Source organism: Geotrypetes seraphini, chromosome 14, assembly GCF_902459505.1.
Source record: "Geotrypetes seraphini chromosome 14, aGeoSer1.1, whole genome shotgun sequence".
NCBI lineage: Eukaryota > Metazoa > Chordata > Amphibia > Gymnophiona > Dermophiidae > Geotrypetes > Geotrypetes seraphini.
The window spans coordinates 58347355-58372832 of NC_047097.1; the positions used below are offsets into that span (position 1 = coordinate 58347355).

General features: G+C 43.7%; 1 protein-coding gene across 3 annotated transcripts in view; it reads left to right on the plus strand.

The window, feature by feature from the left end:
- Positions 1-19915, plus strand: part of RTN4RL2 (reticulon 4 receptor like 2) — a 48740-nt gene extending 28825 nt beyond the window's left edge. Inside the window, exons 1-3 of one of the 3 annotated variants that reach the window (XM_033920032.1) lie at positions 8192-8315; positions 15474-15961; positions 18259-19915. In XM_033920032.1, coding sequence (XP_033775923.1) covers positions 8204-8315; positions 15474-15961; positions 18259-19101 — 1443 coding nt within the window. In that variant the 5' untranslated portion in view covers positions 8192-8203 and the 3' untranslated portion in view covers positions 19102-19915. Of the gene's footprint in view, positions 1-8191; positions 8316-13902; positions 14799-15473; positions 15962-18258 lie in introns of those variants that run through there. The other 2 variants (XM_033920034.1, XM_033920033.1) reach the window with 2 other exon arrangements.
- Positions 19916-25478: the final 5563 nt, after the last annotated feature.

Here is a 25478-nt window from a genome sequence, read left to right on the forward strand (position 1 = left end):
AGTTATGCAGATGACATCATATATTAATCCCTATACCTTCTTCCTTCTCTCAAATTAATCAAACTGTTGTAGAAATTCTACTGGCAATTGAATCTTGGATGGTGGAATTCAAACTGAAAATTAATACATCTCCGAATTTAAAGGAAGACGTTATATCCATCATTTAACATTCTAAAACATACAGTATCCAACCAACCATAAAGACCAAACTCTTACTATGAAAAATCAGGTTGATTCAATGGTCCGAAAGGGCTTTCATGTTTTATGGATATTAAGAACCATCAGAGCATATTTTGATATTAATTCGTTTCCATTACTAGTTCAATCATTGGTTCTCAGTCAGCTCAATTATTGTAACATCGTTCACCTTGCTGGAGCTCAAAAAAAATCTCCAAAGACTACGCCTAATACAGAACGCAGCGGTTAAAAGAAGTACGATCATGTTACCTACTTCTATCGTCATTGCACTGGCTTCCGGTTGAAGCACGGATTAAATTTAAGTTTGGCTGGATTTGCTTTAAAGCACTAACAGATTTAATCCCAGAGTATTTTATGGAATCTTTTATCATTACAAACTCCAAACATTCCAGGTACTCTCATGCGTTATTCTTGTTTCCTTCTTCAAAGGGATGTAAATATTAAAAATTCCAGGAGCATCTATTGTCCTTTCAGGCAGCTTCATAGATTAGGGACCTGAATCATATATTCACATTTTCTATCTCCTATCAACAGTTTTGACGTGCTCTAAAAATGCATCTCTTTATAGAATTTTTGGTAGCTAGACACTGGTTGCTTATTCATTTGTATTTTTTTAACGGTAGTTGCAGTTTACATGTGAGTTTTAATGTTACATTATGTTTAAAACTCTTCATCAGGGTGTTCCTTCTTATCTTGCCTCCTTGAACACCCCTTACAGGCCTTCATGATTACTCTGATCTGCTTCCGATCACCATTTCACTAGTCCATCATTCTTCTGCTCTAAGGCTACAGGCCACTGAGCTGTTTTCTGCCTTGACCTGTCCCTCTAGAACTCCCTTCCCTTGGAAATTAAGACTGAACAGTCTTATATCCCCGATTAAGAACCCTTGTCAAGGCCCACTTGTTTTCCCTAGCCTTTGCCAAGGGTGTGTAGGCTGGAACTCTTGGCGGGTGATCAGCGTTTATCTCTTCCAAGTATTTTTTCCTCCTCTGTGAGTCTATCATTGAACTATGGTTCGTTTCTTTTTCTCCTATTATGTCAACCACTTTGATTCTTGCCCTGAAAGGTGGTTATACCAAGAACTGAATAAACCTTAACATAAATTTTTGTGCTTCTGCTGTTATTTTCAATTTGTTATGGAAGGAAATGAATTTAGCATCTTCTCCTATTAGCGCAGCTTGCATCAACCTAAGATTTTGAATCTGCCATATTGGTATGGGGGGTCTTTAAGCTAGAGTGGCATCTCTGCATATAGAGGTTTAATTTTTTTTCCTTCTATGTTTTTTCCAAAGAGAAGTTGTTATCTTTTTCTTCTGTCTTCTGGCCTTTAGCGTTTATTGGTAAGACTCTCCTTTTTAATGATTTTTGTTGCACAATGTTATACTCAATTTATTGCTGTGATATCAATAGATGCAGTGTTGTACCCCCTCCTCCAGGCAGGAGGGGGGTGCATGGAGAGGCACAGTCTGCAAAAGCACATGGTTGTTGGCTCTGCTAGTCCCTGCCCTGGAACAGGGAATTGATGTCAGAGGGGGTGGGGCCAGCAGAGTTGATGGCCACGCCATGTAGACCGTAGCCCTATGACTGCTTAACCCCCTCCCCATACTTCCTGCACCTGGGGCAGATCACTCCCACTGCCCCACCCTTGGTACGCTAGACAATAGATGATTCCTTTATGCAGGTTATGGTCTTATTAGTCTTACTCATCCTTCTTTTTGATTAAGATGTCAAGGTCAGCTCTCTTGGACCATAGTATATTTACAATGTTCCATTCAAGATCTACAGGAGTCTGCTATTTCTGTTCCTAATACTGGAGTGGTACTGCCTTGCTTTGATTTTAATTGCCTGATAAGGAAGTGAATGCATTTTGTTCAACGGGTGCCTTAAAAATTTCAGTACATACAAAATTGGTTATACATACTGTATGTACATTAACCTATAAATTAGCATGCATAGAATTGATTTGCACTTATAAAAAAGTCTACCATGAATTAAAAAAAAAAAAAAATTAAAATTAATGTGTGAAACAAACTGAAAACACATCCAAAAATTTGTGGAAAGGTCTAATGAATTGAGAAACAGATTTTTTTTGACCATGCACATTCCCATTACACAGGCAGGCATGTCCCCTTAGAGTTCCACTGAACTCGCCTCAAGTATCCTGGTTCACTATTTTATGATTTCTAACTTAAACTACTGTAACTCTCTCCTCTATGGTATCTAGGCAAATACATACACAGAATCCAACTGGTTCAGATTTGGCAGTGCAACTTGTGAGAGGTACTAAAGGACCTGACCATGTTATCCCTCTCCTGCACTCCAAACATTGGTTATCAGTGCATCATAGGCTGTCCTATAAGATTCTTTCTCTGGTGAATAAATTTTACTATTCAGGGATTCCCCTCTACTTTTCTCAGTTTCTGATTTCCTGTTCCCACACCAGAGCCTTACGGTCTTCCCAACTCAACCAATGGGTGATCCTGTCCTTTACACACATCTGTTTTGACTCTATTAGAAGCCGGATTTTCAGTGTATCCGGCCCATCATTTTGGAATGCTCTTTCAACTCACCTCCATTTGGAGAAATCCTTTGAAAAACTGGACTGAAGACTTTTTTCTTTCAAGATGCTTTCATCTAACATTTGCCTTCTCTTACCCTAAGGTAATATTCACACTGAACAACCGGGTTGTTCAGTCTAATTCTGCAACTTTTCTCTGTTCTCCACCTGTCCTATAATATAATGTAGCTCCTTTCTATCTGTAACACACTAGATAATGTGTTAATTTAAACCACTCTGAAAGCTATTCTAAAGGGTAGTATATCGAGCTCTGAATATGTATACCTTAGAGGAAAGGAAGGACAGGGGAAATATGATTCAGACGTTCAAATACTTGAAAAGTATTAACGTAGAACAAAATATTTTCCAGAGAAAGGAAAATGGTAAAACCAGAGAACTTAATTTAAGGTTGAAGGGTGGGAGACTCAAGAGCAATGTAAGGAAATTCTTCTTTACGGAGAGAGTGGTGGATGCCTGGAATGTGCTCCCGAGAGAGGTGGTGGAGATGAAAACGGTGACGGAGTTCAAAAAAGCGTGGGATGAACACAGAGGATCTAGAATCAGAAAATAATAGTAAATATTGAAGAACTAAGGCCAGTACTGGGCAGACTTGCATGGTCTGTGACTGTATATGGCCGTTTGGTGGAGGATGGGCTGGGGAGGGCTTCAATGGCTAGGATAGTGTAGATGGACTGGAGTGAGCTTTGATGGAGACTTCAGTAGTTGGAACCTAAGAACAGAACCTGGTAGAGCTTTGGATTCTTGCCCAGAAATAGCTAAGGAGAAGAAAAAAAAAACCCCAACAAATATTTAGATTGAATCAGGTTGGGCAGACTGGATGGACCACTCGGGTCTTTATCTGCCATAATCTACTATGTATGTTACTATGTATAATAAACTTGAAACAAGAGGTGTGATATAACCAGTAAGGGTATTTTTATAAGAATAGCCTTACTAAGCTAGACCAATGATCCATCAAGCCGAGTAGCCTGCTCTCATGGTGGCCAATCCAGGTCCCTAGTACCTGACCAAAACCCAAGGAGTAGCAACATACCAGCATCTCAAAGAATAGCAAGATTCTGGAACCCCAATGATAGCAACATTCCAGAACTGAGATTGTGATGTCATAATGCCTCATTCCAAGTGCCTCAGAGCCAACCTCATCAGTCATGTTACAATGGCTTAATTGTCCTATACTTGGCTCACATAAGAACATAAGAATAGCCTTATTGGGTCAGACCAATGGTCCATCAAGCCCAGTAGCCTGTTCTCACGGTGGCCAAAACCCAAGGAGCAGCAACATTCTATGCTACCGATCCAAGGCAAGCATATTCTCAGAGCCCATAGAATTAATGAGTGCTCAGTGGATTAAGTGCCATACAGAACAAAAGTAGTGACAGGGAATCTCCCTTGCTAAATCTTGATAATAATGACAAAATGTCCATTTTTCAGATGGAGAGGGATCTGCCATATTTTCATGATGAACTTGTGAAAAATAAATCCAGGATTGTTAATATTGCATTTTAAGGCAATTTATTATGCAGAAATGTGAGATGCTATCAAAGGCTTTCTTATACTCAACCATGCTATATACATGCTGAGATTTCTGCTTTTCTTAGCATTGGCTTTATTCGGCATTAACTGAACTTTTGTTCTATTTGCTCCTCTCTCATAGTCCTTCTGCTTTTATTTATTTATTTATTCAATTTTCTATACCATTCTCCTAGGAGTTTACATGAATTTATTGCCATAATGTTATTGGAATGGATATGATTGCATATTCTGTAAATATCTATTGCAGTGAAAAGCTTATAGATTGTAGGTAAACAAATTAGTGGTCTATAATTTATAGGAATCTTAGTTGGATTTCCCTTTGGAAGAAGAATTTTTTTTCCCCATGTTATTAGCCATTGTGGTGTTAAGTCTGTCTGCCTGACCAATTGATTTTTTCAGTCTGCCAGGTCTCTCTTAGGGGCAATGTCTCCAAATGGGCATGCCATGACGGTAATGAACAGCACTCCTAAGCCAGGGTATGTGGATCTTAGTGTCTCAAAATTATTGCCAGTGCTCGCTGTATTACTTGCATCATGCCAAAAGAGACCTTCCTTCTGGAGGTCATAAGATGTAACATTTATAGGCAACTTATTCAGATGTGCTTAAAAATTCTTTTTTTTAATTAAGCCTGTTAGCTCCCAACACAATGGGAAATATTTCTGTGTCTTCCTACCTAATTTTCTTGGTCTCGGACTCCATTTCTTGGTAGTTGAGGATCTTTTCTCTCTCTTCATGATTCACAGAGTAATCGCTTGGAACTGAAAAAATGAAAAAGATTTGCATACATTGGAGGCAGTGTATGAAGTCAATCTCTTATATATTCACTCTGGATAGCCTTACTGGCAAGGGGGTACTCCAGAACCAAATTGGGAAAACACTGGTTTAAACATTTAGTATGACCTTTCAAAATACATTCGTATAATGAGGGGGTGGTTCTTAGTTAATTCACAAGTGCCCTTCAACCTTGACACGTTCACGAAGCCTTCGACACCATTGAGCTGTTGGCTCATGAAATTCTGGGGGTTTTATTCATTAAAATCTCAGCTGTATTGTGAGCTTAATGTGCTGAGCTCCAGCCTGTCAAAAAATAAAATACCCAGAAATGTCTCGAATTTCAGGCAAATGTTTCTGCTGCAGTAGAACGTCTTGGGTAGAGAATGACACGGTGACATAATTTATCACTGTTAACCACGGATAACCACGGGAAACCATCCCATGTCATTCTTTAGTGTCTATCTCAACCTCAGTCCTTCTACACCAGCATTCTTCAATGCAAGGCTTGAGGGTCAGAGGCTGGGCCCATTCATACTCTGATTCTTATGTGAGCCAAGAATAGGATAATGAACCCATTGTGACATCACTATGTGATTGGCTCTTAAGACATTGGTGGAATGAGGCATTATGACATCACAATATCTGCTCTGGATACCAGAGACTGTCATTCTGTAGTGTCTGTTTCAACCTCGGTCCTTCTACACCAGCATTCTTCAAAGCAAAGCTTGCGGGTCAGTGGTTGTGGCCATTCATACTCTGATTCTTATGGGAGCCAAGGATAATGAAGCCATTGTGACATCACTGATGTGATTTGCTCTTAGGCACTGGTGGAATGAGGCATTATGACATCACAATATCTGCTCTGGATACCAGAGACTGGCATTCTTTAATGTCTATCTCAACCTCAGTCCTTCTACACCAGCATTTTTCAATGCAAGGCTTAAGGGTCAGTGCCTGTGCCCCCTGTCTTATGTTAATATTATTGCACCTGAATGCTTCTTTAACATATGCGGGGGCAATTTTTCATCTTTTTGATGGCACTGGCACTGAATATCAGGGGATAATTTAACCAGTGACAATCAGCAGTTTTAAAAAAGCGACCACTATCGGTTGAATACTCGTATTGAGGGAATACAGTTTTAGCATACACTTAAGGCCAAATTCTTCTCTTTTTTTTAAGTATAACACAAAATACAATCATTTTATACTTTAACATTACTTATTATATCATCAAATTATCACTCTCATCAAATATCCCCCCTCCCTTCTACCCAACAATTAATCATAATCAAAAGAAATCATAAAATATTCCTACCCACCCCCCACCCCACCCTGGACGTGTATGAACAAAAGGGAATTCATATTTATTCTATGCATTAATTTCAATCTTTACAGTATCTTGTTAATGGCTCCCAAATAAGGGCAAATTCGAAAAGAAGCGCCCAAAAGTTAGGCACTGTTCAGCGCGATTCATGTAAAATTGGGTCCTGTTTAATGAATCACGCTGAGCGGAACCAATTTTGGAGACGCCCAAGAAATAGGCCAGCTCTAGGAACAACTACAAGTGAGGCGCCTAGCGGAGCGCTTAAGAGCAGCGATTCTGCAACAAGGCGCCTACCATGTCTACGATGATACCCAGATCTTTTTCGTGGGCGCTAATCCCCAAGGGGGACCCTAGCATCCGGTAACTGTGATTCAGGTTATTCTTCCCAAGTGCATCATTTTGCATTTGTCCACATTCAATTTCATCTGACATCCTTCAGATAGGAAAGAAGAATATCCCCAAACTAACTCACAGAGTGAAATACTGAGATTAAAACGGAAATATTCCCAGCTGTGAAACAGAAATATCAGAAGTACTTGGCCAAGTTACTTATTCAGTCAAATAAATCACTTTCAAAGTTTCTATAATGCCAGAGTGCCTTTGCATTAACAGAAGGAAAATAAAATAAATATTCAGAGGCACTGAAGGGGCCAGACTGAAAGACCCAGTCATACCGGAGTAAGAATAAATTTCTTACCAAGCTATAACCAGTATCTCTGGGCAATCTGAAACAGCCCAGTTCAAGGTCTCTAAGATTTCCATCCACCAATAACCAGTTATCATAGCAATATGTGGATGCGTTTTATTTTGTCTGCACTGGGAGACAGATAGCCAAAAACCAGATTCTCTGTCCCGAATACTTCACATTTACCTTATATAATGTTATAAATCTTTTTGTTCAGACATATGATGGAATTTAGTCTAAGCCTCTAAGCCAGGGGTAGGCAATTCCGGTCCTCGAGAGCCGGAGCCGGGTCAGGTTTTCAGGATATCCACAATAAATATGCATGAGATAGATTTGCATCTCAAGGAGGCAGTACATGCAAATCCATCTCATACGTATTCATTGTAGATATCCTGAAATCCTGACCTGGCTCCGGCTCTCGAGGACCAGAATTGCCTACCCCTGGTCTAAGGAAAGGTTCATAAGATTTTATTAACTCTCCGCAGAACTGTTTGCGTTATTTTATGTGAGTCAGTTTTTAGTAGGTGTTTGATGGGTTTTGGTTAAGTCTACTGATTGTATTTTTTATATCTGTAATTTTTATAAAGTTGTTTTGTATATGTTACTGAATTTTTATGTATGTTTGAAAGTGGAATCCGCCATGAATTGTTTTTAGATTGAGCAGAATACAAATAATTAAAAATAAAACCTAGCCCAGAAAGATAAGGAGGCAGTAAAGTATATAGGGGTCCTTTTATTAAGTGTGCTAAATGCTAAGACATCCATTGTATTCCTATGGGCCTCTTAGCATTTAGCCCACGCTAAATCGATTAGTGCACCTTAATAAAAGGAAATCTTTAGGGAAATCAGAGCAATTGGGCATAGCCATTGGTTGGCCCAGGTGAACACAGGCCCACCTGTTTTGAGCTCAGGCTCACTCAGCAGCAGCACATCTTTGATGCGGCTGGCAGGGCTCCCCAAGCCCCGCCAGCTGAAGACACCCAGCATCTCTCTCTCCCCTCCCCTGCAGGTGTTTGGGCCTCAATCAACTCTATCCCCCCTCCCTCCTCCAAACCTTTTAAAACCTTCATTTCTTTGCTGGCAGTAAGCAGCAGCTCAAATGGCTCATGCATGCTGGCCCTGAGTTTTCCCAGTGATGCAACTTCCTCTTTCTGCATAAGCTGGACCAGGTCAGAGGGAAGGCTTGGGACTGGTATGAACCAGGATTTTAAGGCTTTAAAAGGTAACGGGTAGGGAAGGTAGAGTTAAGAGATGCCCAGTTGCCTTGCAAGGGAGGGGTTCTCGTGCCCATCCACTTTGGGCTCAGGACCACCCAAAATTGGGTGTCTGGCTACATGCCTGATACAGGCAGGGCTGGCTCATTGCCTTGGGGTTCAACTCTACGAGTATGAGTTGGTAACTCTCAGTACACTAACGGAGGGAGGCTGGGTTGTCTTTCTGCAGGGTCCCAGACATGAACAGCGTAGACGAGGCGTGCACGGACATGAGTGCGACCTGTGCTTCAACTGCCAGGGACTGCCTTTGCTACCCTTCCTTTCATGATTTGGGTACCTCTTAACACTGTGATGAAAGCTGTCTGCTACTATTAAGGAAATCGTACTTTTTCTAGTCTGGGCTTTTCTCCTAGGTCTTGCTTGAAGATCTCTTTCACTGTGTACCAACTGGTTTTACTGCCGTTCGATACAGAGCCAGGAAGATTTCTGAGGGGATCGTAATATTCACGCACAGACCCTCCTGTCTCTTCTACCATTATGGCCTGCTGTTGCCTTGAATGTGATTTGAGCCTTTATTTAATTGGACCTTTATTTTACTTCAGTCTAATTTCTCTGTTTTAAAATGTCTAATTTGCTTAAGGTTACTTTATTTTTATTTTTTTTAAAGTAATTTTTATTTTTGTAGGGAATACTTGTTAGAATATGTATATATCTCTTTCCTTATCTTTACTTTTCCTATCTGAATATGTTCAATGGCGTTTCCTATCTGAATATTCATGAAAATGCGGGAGCGGTATATCAAATTTTTTTAATAACCATAAACATACACTGTGCTCAGACCATAGGGCTTTACTTCTCCATTTGTATTTCAACTTTTTACAAAGAGACAACAGACATAGTTATTTGGATTAGTGAAACTGGCAAAACATGGGATTTTTCAGAGATTATTACCTAAGCCAGGGGTAGGGAACTCCGGTCCTTGAGAGCTGTATTCCGGTCGGGTTTTCAGGATTTCCCCAATGAATATGGATTGAAAGCAATGCATGCAAATAGATCTCATGCATATTCATTGGGGAAATCCTGAAAACCTGACTGGCATATGGCTCTCGAGGACCGGAGTTCCCTACCCCTGGCCTAAGCAGTTTCAATCAGAAGCAAACTTAGGCCCTCTTTCACTAAGGTGCACGAAATGCTAACGCATGCATGTTAGTCTATGGACGCGTTAGCGCAGGGGTCTCAAAGTCCCTCCTTGAGGGCCGCAATCCAGTCGGGTTTTCAAGATTGCCCCAATGAGTATGCATGAGATCTATGTGCATGCACTACTTTCAATGCATATTCATTGGGGAAATCCTGAAAACCCGACTGGATTGCGGCCCTCAAGGATGGACTTTGAGATCCCTGCGTTAGCGTTTAGCACATGCTAATCGATTAGCGCACCTTAGGAAAAGAGGGGGTAAGCCTCCTTTGTAGCAGAATGTGCATTGAAAATCCTTGAGAGTTTAGCCACCCTTTTGCCGGTGATTGAGGTTCGGGCTTATGTCTTTTGCCAGTTTTGGCTGTAGCCATCGTTTAGATAGTAATTAGTGTAGAATTCAGGAATCAGAATCGAGTAGAGTGCAGCAGAAGATAAAGAAAACAGTAAGGGTTGCCGGAGCCGAGTGTTCAGACGACCATCTTAGTCGGGCTCAACAGCGCCCCCCCAGCCAGACTTCTGTTCTAATGTATATGACTGCCTTTGTATGCCTCTGGCTGCACAGTAGAAATGAAAGTTTTGAAAATATACCAGTACCCTTGGGCACTGTCTAGGATTTTATGTGAAATGTTCTGTTTATCATTTACTAATTTATTTTATTTTATTTTTTACTTTTTGTACACTATTTCTGCTTTTGTCAGGGATTTCCTGACACTTGTGCTGCTGGGAGCTGTCGGACATCTTTTCGCTTGAGGTTGACATCTAATAATTTTCCTGCTGCTAAAAACTCTGATAGCTTTTCTTTATTTAAGGTATCACTCCTTTCAAGCATCTCCTGATCCGAGTAATGTTGGAGAGGCAGCTTTTCTGCGTTGGCGGCAGGCAGTCCTGGGGTCCAGCCAGGGCAGGATGGCTTCCTGCCTGGATCCCACTTTCAAGAACCGGCTGCCAAACAAACCAGCCTGAGAATTGAGCTCTTGGGCAAGCCCAGTGTAGGCCCAGCAGAAAGAGCAGTTTTAGGGTTGGCAGCTGGCTCTTTTTTTCTCTCTCTCTGACCAAGCTGTTTCAGTCCTGATTTTAACACGGTAGTTATATAGCATTCCTTTTTCCAAGTCAGTAGTTCCCAAGCCTGCGTCACTGATCCGACAGTCGGCTGGGTTTCCAGGATTCACAACAAATATGTATGAGATATAAATTTGCTGACTGGATCTAGAGCCTCTCAACGGATTGAACCAGTCCTGGGTTTATCCTATTGCAGGCAGAGATTTGTAGTCTTGTTTTTCCTAGGCCCTAGGGAAATCAGAACTACAAGCCCCTGCATGCAATGGGGGTAAACCAAGGACTGGATTAACTGTGTAGCGCAAATATGGATCCAGACTAGAGATTTTAGGACATTCCTGGTTTAAATTCTAAAGCAGTATGGGATCTGTACTGCCTGGTTTTGATTTAATGAGCATATGAAAGAATTGAGAACAAATCTGGATGTTAATCAAGTCTGTTTACAATAAGTCACCTGGAGCACTGCATTGATACATTTCTGGAGAGCGTTTGGATCTACCGTGTTTCCCCGATGATAAGGCAGGGCCATCAAATAAGACAGCCCCCCCTTTTTAGAAAAAAATGTAAAATAAGGCACCCCCCCCCCCCCCCGCAAATAAGCCACCCACCGATACCTGCGCTTACCCGAATCGGGTGGTACGGTGGGTGACTCCGTGTGGTCCCTCCGTCTACCGTATTTGCCTCCATGGCTGCGTGCCGCGCCTCGTCATGAAGTGAAGAGGAGGAAGTGACAGGACTGCAGCACGCGCACGTGACTCCGCGCAAGGAAACACAGGCAGCTTCCCTCATCCCTCCCTAACGGAGACTGCAGGAGTTTGTTCACGGCCAGAACATCCAAAAGTGAGACACGCAGACAGGTTTCTTTTGCTGTGAGCAACACCACTTACTGTATATAAAGCCTGTTTAAAATGCATACGGTATATAAACAATGGTTTCACATTGTCAAGTCCCCTCTGATGCTGCACTACAGAATAATCTCTTTACTGTGTTTCCCTGATGGAGAACATTGGGGACATTAAATGGTACAATATATGGTATGATGGATAAAGCTGGCCATACACGGTACGATTTTTCGGCCGACCGATTCTTCAGCCGACCGTTTTCTTCCTCCAATGAACGCATTGCGAACGTACCTATCGCGAACGTAATAAAATTCTGGTTTTTTTCAACAATAACTGTGTACTGTAGTCTTCTTCATGGGTAAATAAGGCATCCCCCCGAAAATAAGCCCTAGAGCATAGTTTGGCCTTCCAAAAAAAATAAGACAGTGTCTTACCATCGGGGAAACAGGGTATGTAAGAGATGGCTTTGTTAGCGAAGGTAGCAAGCATTTGTGCAGAATACGGTAATCCATATTTAGTTTCCAGATCATTTCTTCTTTGTTGTGGTGGTTGTGGCAAGATCGGGTATGATGGGGGGGGGGGTTAACCTTGGTAGATGGGTTGTTTTTGTTGTCTTGCAGCATTCAAAATGAGAACAGCATATTGGTATCTCAGTAGGTTGGCTACTACTGGCACTGTGGGCTCTTTCAAATGGCAGCTCAAATGAAACATCTCAGTTTTGGGATCCATGCAGCTAGGAAGAAAATCATATCTTGTCCCTCTGGTAAGAACATAAGAACATAAGAATTGCCGCTGCTGGGTCAGACCAGTGGTCCATCGTGCCCAGCAGTCCACTCACGCGGCGGCCCTCTGGTCAAATACCAGCGCCCTAACTGAGACTAGCCCTACTTGAGTACATTCCGGTTCAGCAGGAACTTTTCCAGCTTTGTCTTGAATCCCTGGAGGGTGTTTTCCCCTACGACAGACTCCGAAGAGCGTTTCAGTTTTCTACCACTCTCTGGGTGAAGAAGAACTTCCCTACGTTCGTACGGAATCTATCCCCTTTCAGTTTTAGAGAGTGCCCTCTCGTTCTCCCTACCTTGGAGAAGGTGAACAACTTGTCCTTATCTACTAAGTCTATTCCCTTCAGTACCTTGAATGTTTTGATCATGTCCCCTCTCAATCTCCTCTGTTCGAGGGAGAAAAGGCCCAGTTTCTCTAATATTTCACTGTACGGTAACTCCTCCAAACCCTTAACCATCTTAGTCGCTCTTCTCTGGCCAGAATTCTTATATTAGATCTCCCACTCCTATTAGATAAATCTTCAAGGTCAGCACTGATTCGAGTTGGTTTGTTTGCTCTTCTAGATCTTCTAATAGTTGTTAAGAGAGATTAAACTTGTTGTTTAAATTTTCTCTTGTTAATTCAAGTTGTGTTTTTAGCATACCCTTTAAAGTATGAATTTCAGATAGAATCGTATCGTGAGGTTTACCTTTTTCCTCTTTAGACATTTTGGGCCCGGTTCTATAAACATTACCCAAATCAGTAGGTGCCGTTGAAAATAGCACCTATCGCATGCCATTCAAAGTTAGGTACCATTTGTAGAAACTTGAGTTAAGCACCTCTTGGCATCTCCAACTTAAGCACCAGTATATTAAGCTAGACCTAGGGTTTTCTTGGCCTAAAATACTGATACCTAACTCTTTCCATGCTCTTAACTAGGCCTACTTTTCGGGTAAGTGAGGGTAGATGCCTCCGTGTAAATGCCTACAGAGCACATACTACCAAGTTAAGTACCTACCCCAAAATTTATTTTCTTAAATTGTTTTTTAATGGCACTGTTCAATTAAAAAATTAATTTCCCCTTTTACTAAGCTGCAGTGGAAGTTTCTACCATGGCCCAGAGGGCTAAATGCTCCGACACTCATAGAATTCCTATGAGCATTGGCGCATCGGCGCATTTAGCGCTCCAGACACGGTAGAAACCTCTACTGCAGCTTAGTAAAAAAAAAGGGCCCAAGTTAAGCGCTTTTTATAGAATTAGGGCCTTTGTCTGATGTGGGTTGTGAGAATTTGTGTCTCTTGAGTCCAGAAGGAATATTATATTGCAAGTCTGTTTTTGGTGTTTTATTTTCAGCCATCATCAAACTACAGGTATTAAGGAAGCTGTACATGTAAGAAAAATAATTTTGTGCTCTAGTAATACATGAATAAGAGGATATTGTCTCATGCAGGGCGAGCTCTCACAGCATACAACCTTCAGGTTAAGCTCTTCAATGGAAGTAAAACCCGGATGTCTCAATCCGTCCTCTTTTTTCTGGAGCCATATGGTATACATATGTTTCTCAACACGGTCCTGGAGTACCCCCTGGCCAGTCAGGTTTTCAGAATATCCACAATGAATTTGCGTAAACTTGATTTGCATACACTGCCTCCATTATATGCAAATGTATTTCATGGTGGATACTTGAAAACCAGACTGGCAAGGGGGCACTCCGTCACCGAGTTGAGAAACACTGCCCTAACACACACATACTTACTTTTGCCCATTGAAATCAGTGCTGCAAATCCCATAATGCACCAGGATGGGTTGGTCAGAAATCTAGCACTGGCCTAAAATTTCCATCCTGAAACTTGGTAGCTCGGCATCTCTGAATTTGCATGTAGTGTACTAGGTCTCCAGTGTGTGCAAATATATCTCAAGTATTTTCATTACAATATCTAGAAAATCCAGCTGGCTAAGGGGAGTCACCAGAACAGATTTGAAAACTACTGTCTTAAGAAAACCAGAATTGAAATAAAAACGCAGTAAAGGAAAACCAGGACTAGATCAGCCTGTCTGGCAACTGTCTCTACCATGTGACTGGACCCAGTCCTTGCGCTCCTACAGGGAGCAAATAAGCTACTGGCCTCACTATTGTAGAGCTATCGTTACTCAGTTCTAAGAGGGAGATTATAGAGTACTCCTGGCTTTTCTGACTACCCTATCAAGGGGCGTTATAGGACCTGCAGCATCAATTTCAATGGGTAGATTCAGGAACTATAAAGCCCATACTGCTTCAGGGTGTAAGTCAGTGTCTCATAATCTTTTTCAAGCCAGGGCACACTAAACGTGGTGGCCCCGGCTTGAGACACCTGGAAGTGCGCTGGTGTGGGCATGATGATGTCACATACATGCATGATGTCAGCGCATGCGCAAAGGCCCTTCAAATGGGCCTTGAGCCGAGAGAAGAACCTGCGCTGGAGAGAAGGACCAGCAGACAGAAGAGGTGCCGGCGTAGGGAGATTGCATACATGACATGCATCTCTTCGCGAGAGGCACGTCCTGTAGCCCGTCATCTGGCGCCGGCAGTTCTCTTCTCCAGTGTATCGCGGCACACCTGAAATCTCAGGAGGCACACAGTGTACAATACACTGATGTAAGTTGTCCGTTCAAAAGCAGGATTGGCCCCAAATTCTCCCTCCTAGAACTGGGTGATTCAACAGCTCTGATTCTGCTGCTAGGGACAGGACCGGATGCATCCAAGGGTTTGTTATTTTTTTAAGACTGACACCTAGATCCTTAGTTTTTATAATCATCTGATCCTAGTCCTTGTTTTAATCCACTGGACATTTTGTGATTCATCGCTCTGAAATGTGATTAAGCGATTTTTCAGATTTTAAATAAAACTTGAAACAAAAATCAGAATAAGAAGTCTATATAGTTCAGAGCAGTAAAATTATAGAGATGGTTGATAACCCTGATGATATTATTGGCAAAATGATTTTTTTTTTTCTTTTTCAGATAGCTTTCCAGAACTGGTGACTTTTTTTTTTTAACCATCACCATTCTATGTTTAGGTATAAAAGTTACCACTGAAATTAGAGAATCCCTACTTGTGATACAAGAGCAGCATTAAGATTCCTGATCAGTGAGCCTCTGTCTTAAAGCATTCTGGGAAGTGTAGTTGTTTTCTCAGACAACTTGGAGCTAGGCGTTGGGAAAAGCAAGGACAGGTTCAGGATCATTGTGAATCTTGACCTGGCTTGGGTGGCAGCTCTCTCATGTAGCTAAACTGCCTTCTCACATTTCCTTTCTCTCTCTCTTTCTTCAGGCTCCACTCGAGATGCTCTCCACCTGCTGCTTCTTCTCCTCTCCTGCCAACAAGGGTCCACAAGCTGCCCCAGCCTCTGCACCTGCTACTTCTCCCCTCCCACCGTCAGCTGCCAGTCTCACAATTTCTCCCGTGTACCGCTGGGGATCCCTGCCAACGCACAGCGCATTTTCTTGCAGAACAACCTGATCAGGGACCTGCGGGTGGGCACCTTCAGCCCCCATGTTGCCATGCTCTGGCTCTATTCCAACAACATCTCATCCATCCAGCCTGGCACCTTCCGGGAGCTGCGCAAGCTGGAAGAGCTGGACCTGGGCGACAATCGTCACCTGCGCACGCTGGACCCCGAGACCTTCCAAGGCCTGGTGAAGCTCCAGTCGCTGCACCTCTACCGCTGCCAGCTCAGCAGCCTGCCCAGCACACTCTTCCGACACCTCTTCAGCCTACAATACCTTTACCTGCAGGACAACCACCTCCTCTACCTGCAGGTAAGAGGAAGCATCATTTTGGTCTTAAATTTAATGGACTTTACTGTTACAATTCAATATATCCTTCCATCAAAAACAAGACACCCAAATAAGAGACCGTGGTGAGAAGTGTGATCAGAAACCAGGCTTTCTGTGGCTCATATCTGTTAAAAATGGCTAGTATATAATCTCTTACAGCTATGATAATCACTTAGGCTTGATTTGCATCACTCCCACAAATCTCTTCCAAGATACCTCAGTCTGCCCCATACCACCCCTGCTCTCCTAGTACTGAGATCATCACACAGCTCTGCCAATGAACCTCAGTTCTGCCCTGCACCAATCCCTGCTCTCCTAATACTGAGACTTCCACAAATCTCTTCCAAGATACCTCAGTCTGCCCCATACCACCCCTGCTCTCCTAGTACTGAGATCATCACACAGCTCTGCCAATGAACCTCAGTTCTGCCCTGCACCAATCCCTGCTCTCCTAATACTGAGACTTCCACAAATCTCTTCCAAGATACCTCAGTCTGCCCCATACCACCCCTGCTCTCCTAGTACTGAGATCATCACACAGCTCTGCCAATGAACCTCAGTTCTGCCCTGCACCAATCCCTGCTCTCCTAATACTGAGACTTCCACAAATCTCTTCCAAGATACCTCAGTCTGCCCCATACCACCCCTGCTCTCCTAGTACTGAGATCATCACACAGCTCTGCCAATGAACCTCAGTTCTGCCCTGCACCAATCCCTGCTCTCCTAATACTGAGACTTCCACAAATCTCTTCCAAGATACCTCAGTCTGCCCCATACCACCCCTGCTCTCCTAGTACTGAGATCATCACACAGCTCTGCCAATGAACCTCAGTTCTGCCCTGCACCAATCCCTGCTCTCCTAATACTGAGACTTCCACAAATCTCTTCCAAGATACCTCAGTCTGCCCCATACCACCCCTGCTCTCCTAGTACTGAGATCATCACACAGCTCTGCCAATGAACCTCAGTTCTGCCCTGCACCAATCCCTGCTCTCCTAATACTGAGACTTCCACAAATCTCTTCCAAGATACCTCAGTCTGCCCCATACCACCCCTGCTCTCCTAGTACTGAGATCATCACACAGCTCTGCCAATGAACCTCAGTTCTGCCCTGCACCAATCCCTGCTCTCCTAATACTGAGACTTCCACAAATCTCTTCCAAGATACCTCAGTCTGCCCCATACCACCCCTGCTCTCCTAGTACTGAGATTATCACACAGCTCTGCCAATGAACCTCAGTTCTGCCCTGCACCAATCCCTGCTCTCCTAATACTGAGACTTCCACAAATCTCTTCCAAGATACCTCAGTCTGCCCCATACCACCCCTGCTCTCCTAGTACTGAGATTATCACACAGCTCTGCCAATGAACCTCAGTTCTGCCCTGCACCAATCCCTGCTCTCCTAATACTGAGACTTCCACAAATCTCTTCCAAGATACCTCAGCCTGCCCCATACCACCCCTGCTCTCCTAGTACTGAGATCATCACACAGCTCTGCCAATGAACCTCAGTTCTGCCCTGCACCAATCCCTGCTCTCCTAATACTGAGACTTCCACAAATCTCTTCCAAGATACCTCAGTCTGCCCCATACCACCCCTGCTCTCCTAGTACTGAGATTATCACACAGCTCTGCCAATGAACCTCAGTCATATACCCTACACCACCCTCTGCTCTCCTAGTACTGAAGCTCCCACACAGATCTACCAGTGTACCTCAGTCCCACCCGGTATCTGCTCTCCTAGTACTGAGAACTGAGCAGCTTTTTTCTTCCTAATAATTCTCTCTTTTAATTGCTTGTGGACAGATTGCAGCTTTTACCTTCTTCCCAAACACTCACTTCAATCCAGCTCAGGCCGAGCACTTAAAAGCAGATAATGAGCGATCGAAGAGGCCCTGGCTGCTTCACATTTAATAAGACAAGCCCCCACCTCCATGTCATCATTTCATACCCCCAATATCTGAGCTTATTCAGAGAGAGCCTTTAATAATGTAAGAGCTGAAATGCAGGAAGTGTTTAACTCTCTCCATCTCACTTTCGTTCCCTGACTTTCTTTGATGCAATTTCTTTCTGTGAGTTTCTCACATGCTCTGTTCTCCCGTTCTATCCTTTTGTCTATCTGTCACTGTCTTTCTTTCCAATTTTCTCTTTTGTACATTTCTCATTTCCTCTTTGCTTCCCTGAAGTCATTCTTTCCCTCTCACTCCATTTCTCTTGTACCACATCCTCCCCTGCCAGATTTTCTCATTGCGCTTTCTCTGTCTCACTTTCTCATGCAGGACGACCTCTTTGTGGATCTCTCGAATCTGACCCACCTCTTTCTGCACGGTAACCGAATCCGGGTTCTCTCTGAGAATGTATTCCGGGGTCTGACAGGCCTGGATCGCCTTTTGCTCCACATGAACCGCATCCATCAGATCCACCGCTGGGCCTTCCGTGACCTCTACAAGGTCACCATCCTGTACCTCTTCAACAACTCCCTGCCAGCCCTGTCTGGGGAGACCATGTCTGACCTGCCCGCCCTGGAGTTCCTGCGCCTCAACAATAACCCTTGGGTTTGTGACTGCCGGGCACGATCCCTCTGGCGCTGGTTCCAGCAGTTCCGGGTCTCCAGTTCCGAGGTCTCCTGTGTGATGCCTGCTGACCGCAAGGGAATGGATCTGCGCTTTCTGCCCGAGTCCGACTTCCTCGCCTGCCCCTTGAGCAACCCCAACCAGGTCCGAACCAGCACCTTCAGCACCAAAACCAGGTGGAAACCAGTGGGGCCGAATAATGGGAACAGCAACGAGGTTCTTAGGGGAAGCAGCAACAGCTCATTGAACAATCTCTATGGCCTGGCAGATGGCAAAATGGGCACTGGGGAGCCCAACCCTTCCTCCTTCTATAAAGACCTCCAGTCAAATGATATTTACAGCCCCAAGTATGACTCCCCAACAGAGGAAGAAGATTATTGGGCTAGTTATGGCAGTGAGGATGGACGATTGAGGGAGAACTGTATTGGACTGGACTGTCCCCTCAATGCTGGCACAGATGGGGCCTCTCAGGGCCTGGGCCCCAGATGCCTCTCTCTAGCAGTGTTGCTTCATATCTGGCTCCTCCTTCTGCAGCCTCAGGGCCTTTGACCTTTTTAAAACACCCAGTGACTGCTACCCCCTTTTCCCTCTGGATACTAGTTGGATGATGGAAGAGGCGGAGCTTAGAGACCATGGAAGAGGCGGAGCTTAGAGACCATGGACCTTAGATCTGGATGGATCCGTGCGCAATTCTCAGAGCCAGCACTGTAGAATTGACACAGCACAAAATGGGCGCTCTGGGGATGGAAGGACAGGAGTGCTCTGCCTTCATCTGTGGAATCAAAGCAAAGTTTTAAACGAAAGCAAATATTTTCTATAAACCAAGAAAAGAAGCAAAATTAAGTACATATATAAATATTTAAAAAAAATTATAATTCTGTTTCAGGCACTTTTCTGTAAGCCAATATTCTTTGCATTTTTGTTTAAACGGATTCTGATCAAATAGGCTCTTTAAACACCTATGAACTGCTTAACCTCTCATGGAATCCCCTTGATTGCAGGAACCTCTTATAGGGGCAGCCCATCATTTTATGAACCTTTTCTTATAGAGATAAACCTCTGATTACAGAAACCTCTATAAGAGGAACAGACTACAATTGCAGAAAAATCTCTGTAATAGAGACCTGTTTATAGAATCCTTTGTTGATAGGGAAATGCCATAATTCTACTGGGACCCCCTGAATATTGGAAGGGCTCTTCCCCTCACTCCCCCTTTATTACCAGTACCTCATTGTATCTCTTTCCCTCTCACTCAGGAGCCCTTGTTAGTTAAAAAAAAAAAAAAAAAAAAGGTGTGCACTTTAACCTGCAGTGACTGGAAATGCTGTTACTAATAAAATATCACGTTTGGTTTCATTTTTAACTTCTGAGCAGTGATTTGTTTTAGTTTTCCCTTTATTTGGCTGGTTCCTGGGTTCAAAGTGATTTATTTGCTTAACTTCCCTGAGGCAAGGACAAAGGCTCCCAAGCAGCTCTCTAGTTGCTGATATTGTACTGGGCAAAATATTGGTCAGGCCCAGCCCAATGGTCCACCTCATTCACTGACTGTGCCCTATTATGAGGACTCTATTATGGAAGCCATTTTGGACCACAAGGGGGAAAGAGATTAGAGAAACTGGGCCTCTTCTCCCTTAAAGAGGGGACATGATCGAAACATTCAAGATACTGAAGGGAACAGACTTAGTAGATAAAGAGAGATTGTTTACCCTCTCCAAGGTAGGGAGAACGAGAGGGCACTCTCTAAAGTTGAAAGGGAATAGATTCCGTAGGAACGTAAGGAAGTTCTTCTTCACCCAGAGAGTGGTAGAAAGCTGGAACGCTCTTCTGGAGGCTGTCATAGGGGAAAACATCCTCCAGGGACTCAAGACAAAGTAGATAGACAGGTTGTTCACCCTCTCCAAGGTAGGGAGAATGAGAGGGCATTCTCTAAAGCTGAAAGGGGATAGATTAGGTAGGAACGTAAGGAAGTTCTTCTTCACCCAGAGAGTGGTAGAAAACTGGAACGCTCTTCTAGAGTCTGTTATATGGGAAAACACCCTCCAGGGATTCAAGACAAAGTTGGACAAGTTCCTGCTAAACTGGAACGTACGCAGGTGAGGCTGGACACATTTAGAGCACTGGTCTTTGACTTGCGGGCCGTCGCGTGAGCGGACTGCTGGGCATGATGGACCACTGGTCTGACCTAGCAGCGGCAATTCTTATGTTCTTATGGTGGTGAGAGAACACACATTTCTAGATTTATTGACTCTCTGGATAACGATGTGAAGGGTAAACAGTGATAAAATATGCAAAGAAGAACAGGGAAACAGTTCACAGAGGAGAAGAGAAAAGAATGAGAGCAAGGAGGGCACAGGACTTAGGGTTACCAGATGTCTGAGAAAACCCAGACATGTCCTCTTTTTAGAGGATAGTCCAGGTTAGGGTTAACAGATGTTCGGATTTACCCGGACATGTCCTCAAAAGGGGGTCTGGGGGTCTGGACGGCTTTTCAAAACCCGGCAGGTCAGATGACCGATTTGTATGGCAAGATCCGCCACGAAGCTCCACCAGAGTTTCCTCTGGCTTCACCCTGCCCAGGCATAGTTCGCCATCTTCCAGGTCCTATCGTGTGCACTCACGCTCCACCTCCAGGCTGCTCCTCCACTCAGCTAATTTGTACAGCACAATACAATACAAAATGGTCTTATAGTTTGCATATACCATTAAGTCCCATGCGGATAACAAGATAGAAGAAAACCAATCAAACATCGGGAATTACAGAAATGAAACCAATAAACAGCATCCAAAAATGATAGATCATGACTGAATTTCAAATATTGCGCTGCTTGATAAGACAGGAAAGGCTTTTTAGAGTAGAATAATTTTGGATGCATCAGTTTTGACCATGGTAACAGGTATCAAATAGAGAATGACACGGTGACAAAATTCATCACCGTTCCCGTCCCCGTGGATAACCGCGGGAAATAATCCCATTTCATTTTTTAGTGTTTATTTCAGCCTCAGTCCTTCTACACCAGCATTCTTCAAAGCAAAGCTTGAGGGTCAGTGGTTGTGGCCATTCATACTCTGATTCTTATGTGAGCCAACTATAGGATGATGAAGTCATTGTGACATCACTGATGAGGCTGGCTCTTAGGCATTGATGGAATGAGGTATTATGACATCACAATATCTGCTCTGGATACCAAAGACTGTCATTCTTTAGTGTCTTATCTCAACCTCAGTCCTTCTACACCGGCATTCTTCAAAGCAAAGCTTGCGGGGCAGTGGTTGTGGCCATTCATACTCTGATTCTTCCCTCTCTCCTTAAAGAATGACATGAAGATGGTTTCCCGTGGGGACAGGAACGGTGATGAATTTTGTCACCATGTCATTCTCTAGTATCAAACTCCATATTTTAGAGTCATTATAGAAGTCTTCTAGCTACTGAGTATCTGCCCTATTTTCTGATGCCTAAAATCCCAACTGCCTCCCTTTGAAAACGTACCTCAGTGTGCCCTAATGATTGGGGTGAAACATTAGCTTTTTATGGGGTCCTTTTACTAAGGCGCGCCAACTGATTTAGCGCACACTAAATGCTAAGGCATCCATTATAGTCTATGGGCACCTTAGCCTTTAAGGGCGTGCTAATCTTTAGCATGTGCTAAATAGGTTAGTGCCCCTTAGTAAAAGGCTCCCTATATTTTCCAAAACAAGGGGCTCCTTTTACAAAGACTCGCCAGCGGTTTAACGCGCGTAATACCGCACGCTAAACTGCTAGCCGCTACCGCCTCCTCTTGAGCAGGCGGTAGTTTTTAGGCCAGCGCGAGGGGTTGGCGCGTGATGAAAAGTCGCGCGCGTTAACCCCGCTAGCGCGGCTTAATAAAAGGAGCCCAAGGTGTAGGATTTCTGGACATAGGATATTGTGTAGGAAAACTACATGCTCCAAGACCTTCCCTTTGAAGGTTCTCAGTCTGCTCTTTCCCTCGTTTTCATAGCCTTTCATCTCTTAAACTGCCTAATGACTCTTAAATTATATATATGTTGTTATTAAGAACTGCAATGCGTAGTGATATAGTCATAGGGAATACAGAGTCGACAAATTCTACCATTTCAGTCTCAACAATTACTCAGAATATACAATCATGCGAAGAACAATAAAAGAGAGCCCTGATGCTATACTGAGTTATTTCTTCTACTCTAATGAGATCGTCTATTGTATACTTTTACATTAAATATATATGCAAATGTAACACCACCAGAATGCTGGTTGGGATGTACCTGCAACGGACCTCAATGGGGAGGGGGAGGTGGAAGGGATTTTGGATGTAGCTCACATCGTTTCAGTAGTTGCTCAAGGTAAGTTACCATGACATATTTCCCTGACCCTGGAGAGCTTACAGTCTAAGGGGCCCTTTCACTTAGAATCTGGGCTTAGCGCATCTTAACTAGGGCCGGCTCAAGAGATTGCGACGCCCCAGCCTGTGACCCTACCTCCTGATCCGTGCCCCGCCCCCCAGATCGGTGCCCCCACCCCATGCCCTGCTCTACCCCGGTCTATGCCCCATGCCCCAGGCAGTTCCCGCTCCCTCCTCTGATGCGGCAGGATGCGATTTCATAGGCCAGCTGCTGCGAGGAGAGAGGGCCAGCGTCACAGTCAACCAGTAGCGTCAGAGGAGAGAGGAGGGAAGGGCTGCACTTTCCTCTGCTGATGCTGGCCCCTCCCCCTCACAGCAGCTGGCCTGTGAAGTCGCACCCTGCAGGGACCAGGCAGCAGCATCGGAAGAGGGAGGAGGGGGAGGGAAGTATTCAAGCCACATGGGTAGCTTAGCATATAGGCTGGTGACATCATGGGCGTGGGCATTCGATGCCCTTTTGCACCGGCACCCTGGGCCAGAGCCTCACCTCATCTATAGGTTAAGCCATCCCTGATCTTAACACAGGACATCCTGCGTATTAAACCCAGATTCAACCCAGCACTATTTAGGGCATCTTTAAGTGCTGCTGAATATCAGTGGGAAGCCCCACACTAGAGAATGACATGGGAACAAATTTTTGCCTGTCCCCACAGAAACTCAATTTCCTCGTCCCTGCAAGTTTTGGCTCTGTCCCTGCCCCATTCCTGTAAGCTCTGCCTTAACCACACAAGCCTCGAACACTTATGATTTGAAAGTGTTTGAGGCTTGGGCAGATGAGGACGAAGCTTAGGCATTGGTGGAATGAGGCATTATGACATCACAATCTGAGCTCTAGAACAGTGTTCTTCAACCGCCGTTCCATGGACCAGTGCCGGTCCACAGCGCCAGCACGTGCATCAGGCCCAAAACAGTGTTCTTCAACTGCCGGCCCACGGTGCGATCGATGCGGCGTTATATTTGAGCCAGCTCCCTCTTCCTAACTGATTCAGCGCACAAAGCCACGGGCAGTGGCTCCTACGGGCATCCTGCGCCTGAACCGGAAGCCTTCGCTCTGACGTTGCAACGTCAGAGGGAAGGCTTCCAGATGAGGCATGGGACGTGCAAGGTGCAATCAGTACTATTATGGGGGCGGGGTCTGGGGTGGAGATTGGGTAGAGATGGGCGGGGTCTGGCTCACGACTTAGCCCAGTGTTCTTCAACCGCCGGTCCACGGACCGATGCCGGTCCACAGAATAATTATTTTATTTCTGCCGGTCCATAGGTGTAAAAAGGTTGAAAAACACTGCTCTAGAATGTTGCTACTTATGATTGTAAAGTGTTTGAGGCTTGTGCAGATGAGGACGGAGCTTGCAGGAAAGGGGCAGGGACAGGAAAAGAACTCACAGGGACAAGGAAAAATTTGTCCCTCTGTCAGTCTCTACCCCATACAAGCAATTTAACCAGCGAAGAGCCTCTCTTGATTGGTTAAAGCTCTTTCAATACTGACTCATGTTTCTGTGCAATTTTCTGAGTGAAATAGGAAGAGCCTCCCAGTGGCGAAACGGCCTCGTGGTGAAAGCTGCTGCCTCAACACCCTGAAATTGTGGGTTCAAGCGCAGTGCCACCCCCCTGTAACCCTGGGCAAGTCACCTAACCCTCCACTGCCCCAGGTACCACTGATTAGATTGTGAACTATTCAGATGGCTTTGCCAGTGGGCAGTACTTGTAACACTGTGAATGTAAACCGTAACCTGATCTGAGCTCTTTGGGGAGGGCAGGATATAAAACCAAATCAATAAATATAGCAAATACAAATTAAACTTGGAAAGTCGATCTCTCAGATGGCAGCGTGAGTCTAAGCACGGCAATTTCTGACATAGAAATCCACTAGGAAAATGTGGATGCCCAAAATGAATAGCTAACGCAATGACTTTGCACCCCAGTGCGTATGGAAACTAATTTAATAAATAGGAAGGGTACATACAAACAGTCCTTATAGAATCATCATTGCATACGCAAGTTTCCAAGTTTATTATAGGATTTGATTAATCGCCTATTCCAAATTCTAAGCAATGTACAGCTAAAAATTACAGAGTTAGGGTAAACATACATAACTAATAAAATATTAAACATATTAAAATATCGTAAAAATACATAACGTAAAATAACATGACTAAACATAACCTACAAGACTGTTTAACATACATGATCCAAAAAAGGGAAAGTTGTAGGAAGAAATACAATTCAGTATAAAAGAAACAATTAAGGTAAAATAACATTGGGAAAAGGGGAAGAAATTTAATATAAAATATTAAAAATAACAAGAATTCAATTAATCACTAAAAGCGTCTTTAAAAATTCCATTGTTTAGCGGTTTCGCCTTCTATTCATATTCCTTCTCTATACCTTTTTCCACACTTCCAAAGTCCATATATTTTCTTTTATATTTCTATATTTTAGTTCTAATTTAAAAAATTTTAATTTAATGTAATTTATCCACTATATTATTGTTGGGATGTACACTTTGCTTTAAAAAGAATGTGGCCTTAC